Below are 10,215 nucleotides of genomic sequence, written 5' to 3'. Positions count from 1 at the left end.
CATTTAGTCACCTGTTGTGCCCTGTGGATGAGAACATGGTGATCCTGTTTCCTCACCTCACAGCTTTTCCCTTTAAACGCGTCACCTCACTGCAGCATAAAACAGACTGCACTCACACTGAGGCCAAACCGTGTGTGTGTGTGCGTGCGTGTGCGTGTGCTTGCAGCGAGTGTGTTGCAGGCCATGGCCGTGCTGGTGTGTGCGGAGATGTACCAGGTGAAACGACTGCAGCACCTGTGTGAGGTGTGTGTGTGCGCCTACCTTCAGAGCATGCCCAGCAGAGAGCTGGCGTCAACGGGCATCAGCGTGATCCGTCTGCTCCGCCGGGCAAAGGTCAGTGCAGGTTTGACAGCCTGAGACAGCTATGTAAAGCTGCCTTGGGCAAAGGTAATATTACGACTTTTTTTAAAAACTAAACTTAAGAGAATAAAGTCGTAAATGTACAACTTTGTCGTAAATTTACGACTTTATTCTTAAAATCTGAAAATACAATTTTTTTCCAACATGGCCCAAATACTCTTGTCGTAGAATATGACTTTTTTTCTCTTAATAATTTTTCCATGTTTTTTTCCATCTCGTTTTTTTATTATCTAATTTTAATGAGTTAATTATGACTTTATTGCTGTAATATTTTAACGTTATTCTCGTAACATCATAACTTTTTTCACAATGCCATTTTCCACAAGTTAGAACCTCATTGTTTTCTTTCTCATATTACAACTTAAAAAAAATATATTTTTTCTTTATTTCAATGTTACGCCACTAAAATGTCATTATTTTTCATCATAATATTACAACATTATTCTCATAAAATGTTAATGTTTTCATATTTAATGTAACATTTTAATATTTTGACTTTGTTCTAAAATTAATGCTGATTTTTGCTTTTTTTTTTTTTTTTTTAAGTTTTCTTGCTAAACTGCATTTTTAGAATGTTCCGCAGGCGAATTCCCGGGGACCATTGTCGGACCACAGCTTTTTTTTTATTGGCTTGTACTGACATGATATAAAACGGTATATTTTCCATAGAAAAACATCTGAAAATGATCGTCTTACGTTCGGAATCTTGTGATCTACACATGCAAATCAACAGGTGGCGCCAAACAACTTCGAGTCAGAGCTTTTCTTCCTGACACTCACACAATGCCAATGACGTGAGGTCAAAAAAAAGTCTCAAAGCTTTTGCTCGTTAGCGACGCTTTTAAACATGATTTTAAGATCATTGGAGTCAATGACGCAGAGTCATCCAACTCAAGCAGCTAAGAAATAAATTCATTAAAACAGTTATTTCACTAATATTGAAAACCCAATAGTGTTATAATGTCTTGTATTCGGTGTTGTCCCTATATTCTGGTCAGTACGATGATTGTTGTTTCCTCTGACTGCTAGTGCCACAATGCAGAGCAGCTGTATGTGTGGCTCCTCCACTTCATCGCCAACAACTACCTGATCTTCAGTCACAAACCTGACTTCTTGGAGCTCTCAGGTCAGTGTGTGTTAAGTATTCCATGTAAGACAGACATCAGAGAAGCAGCCTGTCGTATTTCTGCTGATCATTAAATCAGCACGCACACTTTGCTGCGCTTTGTTTCATTAGTCCAGTCATCAATGCGATATAGTTGAAGAACTATTGAAGGCAACTTTGCTGTATGTGGTAATGTGCAAATGCCAAGTCCAAATTCTGGAAACAGTGAATAAGAATGTTCTGGTGTCACTTAGGCTTGGAGTCCAGGGGGCAGATGGAGGTTTTTCTAGTCACTGATTACTGTGCATGCTCGAGTGTGAGTGTAGTAGGTTTATGTTTATGAATTTCCTCAACTAGCGGCCTCTGCTCTAATAGACACCATGACTCAATCACACGCATCATCCACTTAGAACACATGTGTCAAACTCGTGCCCTGGAGGGCCGAGACGCTGCAGGTTTTCCTCTCCAACCAGTTTCTCCAGCAGGTGATTTAATTGATGAGCTCCTTCCCTCAAACTGAAGGTGTTGATCATTAAAATCACCTGCTTTAGTGACTGGCTGGAAAGAAAACCTGCAGTGTCTCGGCCCTCCATGGCACGAGTTTGACACCCCTGACTTAGAACCTTCTTAAGATCCAGCAATGCAAAATGGAAATTCTTGAATTTTTCAACTGGAGTGTATATCAATAATATTACATTTCATGACCGATGTTTGTATAAATAGATGCCTCCCTCCCCTAGGCCTGTCACGATAAATAAAAACAAACTGGATCATTTTGCCGGCCTCGATATATTGGCATGTGGATCCGTGTTTGTTTTCCTCCTCTCTCTACCAAGCAGGCTGGATGACAAGAGAGTTCACTCTGTGCGTCTCAACACCTGGGCGCGTTGGTTCTATAGCGGAATGAACGGAGAAAGTGAACTCTCCTGTCAGTCATTCAGCCTCTTTGACCCAGTGGGGGGCTACTAGCGAGTGCACAGACGGTGTGCTGCAAGTGAGTGTCGTGACGCAAACGGGTGATTCTCCTGAAAGCGGTACCAGCGACAGTGCAGTAACTTCGAGGGTAGTGACGTACAGACTACAGTGATTTGAAGCCATAGCCATGTGACAATATACTGCAAACACACTGAATAAACAGGAGAAAGTGTTGAATACTCTCTTCGTGTCTGTTGTGTATAAAACACGATCCGATGCCAATTTCAGCCCGATTGCGCATCGTCATTGCGTGACACGAAAAAGATTGCGACACAGACAATGAAATAAATAATACAAAACGGTGGGAACTTCCGTTTAGCTGCCGTGAGTCCCAAAGTATAACACTTTTGTGCACCAAACGCATTTTGCTGCATCCAAAACATGTACTTTGACCAAACTCCCGACAAAACGTTACACCTCAGTAAACGTAAACAGCGTATTCCACACGCAATGTTTCTAAAAGTGAAGCAAGGAAGTGTACATGCAAATGAGCAGACATCTGTATTGACACACGATGTGAACTTTGGAGTATTTTCGGGTTATTTCTCCCGTTTTTTCCCCAACACAATTCCCACAATAACGAAAGTGACACTGATTCAGATCAGAAATACTGCGATTGTGACTTTTATTTCCAATGCAGTTTTTGCCAAGAGAGACTGAGAGTCCCATTTTATATTCATTGTTTTTTTTGTCTTTAGGATTTATTGTATTTAAAAGCTTGGGACATTCCAATTGCAATGTTAAATACTCTTGAGAAATTAAAGTATATTGCTTTTGATACGGTGTACTCGCATTATTATGCCATATATTATCATTACATTCATGAAAAATGGTCTCAAAATATTGACAATATCGGTTGTTGGCAATAATTTCTCGGACAATTATGGTCCAGCAAAATTTGTTATGAGGACAGGCCTCGCCTCCCCTATAATAAACATGCTGCCGCTACTAAGGACCTGGTACTTCCTGCAGGTGAGTAAATCAACTTGGTGCAAGTTTGTATCATTAGCATATTTTATTGTCATCCCTTATGCATACAAGACTTTTTACTGTCATCGGACGGGCACTGAAGGGCACAAGAGAAAGGCCAAAGGTCAAGCGCAATAGCGTAGTATGTAAAGAGTAAACAACATCCATTCCAGCATTGAGGATGCGAAATTGTGTACAGTACAGGAAAGTTATGCGTGTATGTGTGGGTGTCTTCCAGAGGAGGAGCGGGAGCAGGTGGAGAGGCTGCGCTGGCCGTCCAGAGGATATTTGCAGGAGCTCAGCGAGTATCAGCAGCGGCGACGCAAATTACGCAAGTCCCGCTGTATGGTCATGTGACATCACCTGCACACAAAAGGAGACTAATGCAGGGAAAAACAAGGACAATGAGAAACACCGTCGTGGGTTGTTTTTTTTTTTTACTGAGACACGGTTGCAGAGGAAATGTCATCAGTCCCTTTACTGGAAGAAAAGCATCAGGAAGCAGTTACTTTCCACTCACTCTGTTAGCCTGAAGGCGTGACTGCACATCATTTGTATCATGACTATTCCATCAAGGGCAATACGAAATGACTAACCCCTAAACAGTAAGAATATAGACCGACTGTTCCGTGGAAGATTCTATTTCAAGTTGGGGGATGTAAATGACTCCAGTATGTGGACAAACCAGCACCCATCTGTTGGACATCTCATCAGGTCATGTGCTTGCTATTTCAAACAGTGCTGGGCAATGACCTGACTTCATGCTGAACAAGCAGCAGGAAGCTGTTGTGGTTTCTTTTTCTACCCAACACCTGCCATGCCGGGATGTGTACTGGACACCATTAAACATCTGCATACCATGCATCTATCGGTGTGTCGCGGTGAAGGTAAAAAAAACTATATATATATATATATATATATATATATATATATATATATATATATATATATATAAAATGCAGCTAACAACACCAGAGCATCAACCTGTCAAGTGGCTCCACTTGCATTTCATTCAGCTGAGGAGCAATGACCTGCTGGATATGAACATAGAGATTTTGAGTGGCACAACTGCCAGCATGAAAGCCATCATTCTTATCCGTAACAGGAGGCAAGACGGATTCTATTCCAATTGAGTTTGCTCACATTAATTGGATTGGTTCTGACCGATACCAGAACAGATTTGATTACTACATGACATTGCATTCATTTGGCTTGTAGTCTGTCTCTGATGTGGTCATTGCATTATAAATCATAAAATGAATAAAACCAGGTGCGATACATACCAAATCTAAAATAATAATAATCAGGATGTGAAGAAGACTGCAAATAATACGGTAAATGTAAAAAGGCTGTAGCTTTTTCACACACAACAAACATCCCATCATTTTCCTGAATATTTTGGTAAAACCACAATGCCTCTGGATAGATCCTCAATTTATTGATCTGTTTCTACCATAACTTATGATTAATTGGTGCTGCAATTATTTTTGTAATATATATACTGTATTTACACATACATGATTATTTTATATTTCAACAAGAGTACGTTTTTGGTTTTGTTTAACTGTACTGTTTCACTGAAATTTTCCTAAGAGCGATTATAATAGCTGTTTGCTGTTCATGAAAAAGGTGCTATGTTCAAGCATGACAGTATTAAATTGACAAAAACAGCAGGAAGTAAATGAGTTTGTTTCGGATTAGCAGGCTAGCCAGCTAATGCTAGCTCACCTTTGGGTGTAATTACTGCTTTTTGCCTCATGAGGCAATAGTGAGTCCAGGAAGTCAATGAACAACGTAATGGTAGTACAATGGCTTAGATAAACATACAGTGGTGTGACAAAAGTTTTTCTTTTTATTTTGGATGTTTGTCATACTTAATGTTTCAGATCATCAAACAAATATAAATATTACTCAATGACAGCACAACTGAACACAAAATGCAGTTTTTAAATTAAACTTATTATTAAAAAGGGACCTAATAACTGGATGGGCCACCCATAACTTGCAATGAGTCTCTTACAGCGCTGTGGAGGAATTTTGGCCCACTCATCTTTGCAGAATTGTTGTCATCCAGCCACATTGGAGGGTTTTCCAGCATGAAGCGCCTTTTAAGGTCATGCCACAGCATCTCAATAGGATTCAGGTCAGGACTTTGACTAGGCCACTCCAAAGTCTTCATTTTGTTTTTCTTCAGCCATCCAGAGGTGGAATTGCTGGTGTGTTTTGGATCATTGTCCTGCTGCAGAACTTGAGTTGGTTGCAGCTTGAGGTCACGAACAGATGGCCGGACATTCGCCTTCAGGAATTTTCGGTAGACAGCAGAATTCATGGTTCCATTTGTCAAAGCAAGTCTTCCAGGTCCTGAAGCTGCAAAACCACCCCAGACCATCACACTACCACCACAATAGTTAACTGTTGGTATGATATCACTTTTCTTATCACTTTCACACAGGGCCATGTAGTTGTGGATTTTTTTCTCCCTAAATCATAAGTTCATTTAAAAACTGCATTTTATGTTTATTTGTGTTGCCATTGACTAATACTTACATTTGTTTGATGATCTGAAACATTTAAGTGTGACAAGCGTGCAAAAAAAAGAAGAAATGAGGAAGGGGGCAAACAGTTTTCCACATTCCCCATTTGGTAATAATAAAGCGCTCCTTATAAGGAGTACAACTACAGGAGTTGCTTTTACATAGCACCTTTAACCACAGTGAAGACGATGCTGGTTCACCATAGAATTGATTAGTTGTGTGTCTGTCTGTGTGTGTGTGTGTGTCTGGGAAGAAGGATTGTCGTAGCCAGATCTTTTTTCGCGAAAGAAAAGTCAATCAGCAAACAGCAGCTGAAACACTGGACTGTGAAACCAACTGCATCATAATGCTGACTCCACCTGCGGCTGTGTGGGACCAGCTGTACACACTGCAGATAACCTTCCCACTTTAAATAAAGTTGTTTTTGAATTAACATCACGCTCTGACATCGATGCGGATGAGGATCCGGTCTCGATTGGATGAGCTCTTACTGTATATTCATTAAGAATGTGAGAAGAGGGTATTGTGTGCATCCCTGAAAACTACAACATTGTAGTAGTCTTGTATTGATTAGTGATGTGTGGATCGATGCGGAAACATCGATACTGCCGATACCAGCTCTTCATGTTCTAAAATACATTCTCAAATCGAAATATCGATACGTCGGTCATTTGTTGTCTGTTGAAAGGATGATCGATGGTAAACGGAGCCATGTGGGAACTCTGAACTGAATCGTTTTCATTCTTACAGTAGTGTGAGCTCTTAATAGGTGAGGGTAGGAACGTACGGTAGATTGACCCGTAAATTGAGGGCTTTGCCTTTTGGCTCAGCTCCCTCTTCACCACAGTGGACCGACGCAGAGTCCGCATCACTGCAGGAGCTGCACCGATGCGCCTGTGGATCTCGCGTTCCAGACACATTAGGTGAATTTGCACAAAATATTCATTATCAACATTCAGGTTCTGCTTTAAGGAAACTTCCAATGGTTGGGAGGCCCTGAATGGACAGTCGATTTATTATTTTTTTTTATTAAAAAGGAATAAAAAGAGAAAATAATCCATTAAGTAAAAAACATGGCATGCTCGCTCATTCCACATTACATCCACGGGCATAATAGGCAAGTCAAAAGAAAAGTCCATTCTTAATAATTAATGTGATCTCTTCTTCCACGAGTTGATGAATGATAGCGAGTCTCGAAGGCCAGGGCAGGGGAGCCAACTCACCCCAACTGACGAGGCTCGCTGGGGGTCGCGGAGAGTGATGAGGAAGGGTTGGCGCTCATGCTAATGAGTGAAATGGCAGCGTTTGTGATGCAAAAAAACAAAAATTGATATTTCAAAATGAGTGTGCATTTTGTGTAAATGGCAATCTAATTTATTTTTTCCATTTTTTGTGCACATACTTGACTACTACGGGGGTATGGGAGAGGGGGTTATCGAGGCACAGTTTTTAACTTTGTAAAGCACTTTGGGTTGCATTTTATATGAAAAGTGCTTCATAAAAAAGGTTTGATTTGGTACTGGCTATAATTTTTGGGGTGTGGTCATGTGAAAAAAGTTGCTAAGTTGCTTTTTTTTTTCCTTTATTCCACGCCGTTTGGGTGTGTCTTCATTCGTCATGGATTTTTGATGAAGCAACGTCACCACGGCTGCCGTGGGACAACGCAGAAAACACAAAGCTGATTCACACCAAGCATTACTTACGCTTTCAGCACAAACGTTTTTACAGATTTGTACAGATTCTACTCCCATGAACGACTGTTTTTCCGTCTTAAACTTGTGTGTTACCTGCAGGTCCAGCAAAGGTCACTGCAGGGCCCCAATGGATTGCAGCATTCCCTTCAGTTTTCCACTGTCATGTAGCGCTTCCACATCACTGCCACCTCCAACACACTCCTCCCCGATGAACACGCGTGGGACCTACAATCCAACGAGGAAATGACTTTGGTGAATAAATAATAATACTCCCTTATTTGCCAATAATGAAAGCTGTGTGGCTGATGTGCGCAAGCATTGGGGCAGATGCTCAATTACAAAACCAGCATTCGTTTGTACTGCACTGAGCAGGAGGGGAGGGGGACACAGACACAATACAAGCACAGAGAGAAAAAGAGCTACCCTTCATAACTTTTGATTCTCTTGCAAATAAATATTATACAATCATTAAATGGATATTCTTGTGAAATTGAGAATTTGTACTATAAACTTAATTTTTGTAGGACTCCTTTCCAATAAATATTCAACATCTGATACAATGTACATTATGTAAGTTTACATGATCTGGAGGAATAAACTGATTTAAGCAACAACTAAAAGCCAGCCGAGCCATAAGAACTGGCTCTACTGAAAGAGGAATTTCTATGACGAGCACGGTTGTGGGTAAAAAAAAAAAAAAGTGATTAATAGTAACCGCAGCATTTTGCGACAGTACGACGTAAATACGGCAGCCAGTTTACGGCACATACATTTCTTACTCTCATTTGGTGGGTTAATTTAATAAATTATAGCCCTATAATTTATATTAGGAGGACAAAATATAAGTACAAACATGCACTCATATTGTACACCAATAAAGACTTCAATTTGTGACGTCACATTGTACAGTCATGAAATTGCTGAAGCGTTTATCGTCAAAAGGCTGCGTCACACTTAGCATGCGCAATAGCAATAATTGTGTGACAATACTGCAACATGAAGTAGCCAACTACAAGTTCATTGTTATGCTCTTGTTCGGCGTATTATAACTTGTGTTCAACGACAACACACACTAAACGTAAGACACTTCTTCTTTCATTGACTCCGCCGCCACATTCGATCAACAATAATCATTTGAAAAAGAGAATTGGGAAGCTTTCCAGACTCACGGTGCGAGCTCCGGTCAGTTCCAGGAAGTAGTCCTGCATGCTGCCCATGTCTCGGTGCGTGCTGATATCAACACACTCCAAATGTCCCGGCTTGAACTGGTACTTGGACAAAACATCCTTGGCCATGATGCAGTACGAACATGTGGGCTTAATGAAGACAACCACTTTGTCGCCTTTGATTTTGGCCTGAACGAACTGCTGCGCCATCTTGAACTAGGCGAGACACAATGCTGGAGTGGGGAGAGAATGAGGAGGAGGAGCGAGGGTATGTTTTATTAATATCTTTATATTACCCATTCTGCTGGCCCCACTGGTGTTCGTGTACACCAAAGTAAACATTATTCCGCTTACTTGTTCAGTCGTGTATGGGTTCTGAATAACTGAGACGGTAGATGAAGCTTGGTGGCTTTTTACTTTCCCACTATCAAGAGGAGCAGCAACATAACACGTGTCAAGCTACATAGCATGAAAACGTACAGACGACTTCCTATTCAGTGCAAAATAAGCTCCAAAACAAAAGCATTGCTGCATTAACATACATTCCACCACAGGCCCTATAAATGCTGTTGTAGAGTCAGAGTGGACATTTTAAAAATTATTTGTTAGTACCTCATAGCATATAATAGAAGTCCTCCAGATAGGCATGTAGGGTGCTTGTGGGCAGTATTAAGAGGGCGTTACAAGAGCCTTTCTCAATAAGGGGCTCATCCCCTCGTGGGAGTCACAAGATAATTTGAGGGTGTCGCCAGATTGTGAAAACTGTTTTTTGTTTTGTCTTTTGGCATTTTCTCATTAGAGGTCGCCACATTGAGTCAAACATGTTTTCATTTGGCTTGGCTTTTACACCAAATGCCCTTCCTGACACAACCTTCCCATTTGTCTGGTCTTGGGACCAGCACTGTACACTTAACACTGCAATCAGCTGGAAAGGCCTCAGCACCACCAGGGATATTGTTGAAATTTGAATTCACAAAATATTAGGGTAGAAAATGGATGAAAGGCTATTAAAATACTTTTTTTTTTAGTACGGAGTAGTTTTACTTGTTTTCTATTTGTGATTTATCCTTGCTAAAGCCTCAGAAGCTTCATATAAAGTGGCATATGGGTTGCCAACACCAACATATTTCGGGGTCATGACCCCAAAATATTAAGAAGCACTGCATTAGAGCATTTCTATAGAATTTTCTTGACTACCTCGGTATTCTCGGAGCAATTAATATGGATGCTGTCTCAATAAACACTTCTGAATTACATGGAACCTGAAGGCATCTTTCACTGGTACGCTATTCTTTTTAAAAGCGTATCGTATTATGTAAAATATTATATACATACAGCTGAAGAAGAAACACATCCACATTAGACCATTTTCAAATAGCTTGCAAGTACTCGACAGAAGACAGAATTCATGT

The 10,215-nt window shown here is 40.6% G+C and overlaps 2 protein-coding genes across 3 annotated transcripts in view; one reads left to right on the top strand and one right to left on the bottom strand.

Annotated features, from left to right (window-relative positions):
* Positions 1–4,269, top strand: part of rhobtb3 (Rho related BTB domain containing 3) — a 28,085-nt gene extending 23,816 nt beyond the window's left edge. For both annotated transcript variants that reach the window (XM_054785904.1, XM_054785906.1), the window contains exons 11-13: positions 167–333; positions 1,390–1,486; positions 3,648–4,269. In XM_054785904.1, coding sequence (XP_054641879.1) covers positions 167–333; positions 1,390–1,486; positions 3,648–3,766 — 383 coding nt within the window. In that variant the 3' untranslated portion in view covers positions 3,767–4,269. The remainder of the gene's footprint in view (positions 1–166; positions 334–1,389; positions 1,487–3,647) is intronic.
* glrx (glutaredoxin (thioltransferase)) lies at positions 3,037–9,215 on the bottom strand. Its single transcript, XM_054785909.1, has 4 exons — positions 9,158–9,215; positions 8,807–9,036; positions 7,731–7,862; positions 3,037–3,772 (listed from the first exon to the last, which is right to left on the bottom strand). Exons 2-3 carry the CDS (start codon positions 9,011–9,013, stop codon positions 7,749–7,751), a joined length of 321 nt encoding a protein of 106 aa, XP_054641884.1. The 5' UTR covers positions 9,014–9,036; positions 9,158–9,215; the 3' UTR covers positions 3,037–3,772; positions 7,731–7,748.
* Positions 9,216–10,215: the final 1,000 nt, after the last annotated feature.

This window comes from Dunckerocampus dactyliophorus, chromosome 8 (assembly GCF_027744805.1).
Source record: "Dunckerocampus dactyliophorus isolate RoL2022-P2 chromosome 8, RoL_Ddac_1.1, whole genome shotgun sequence".
In the NCBI taxonomy this organism is placed as follows: domain Eukaryota; kingdom Metazoa; phylum Chordata; class Actinopteri; order Syngnathiformes; family Syngnathidae; genus Dunckerocampus; species Dunckerocampus dactyliophorus.
Note: the sequence above shows the minus strand (reverse complement) of the source record. Positions and strands in the feature narration are given on the sequence as shown.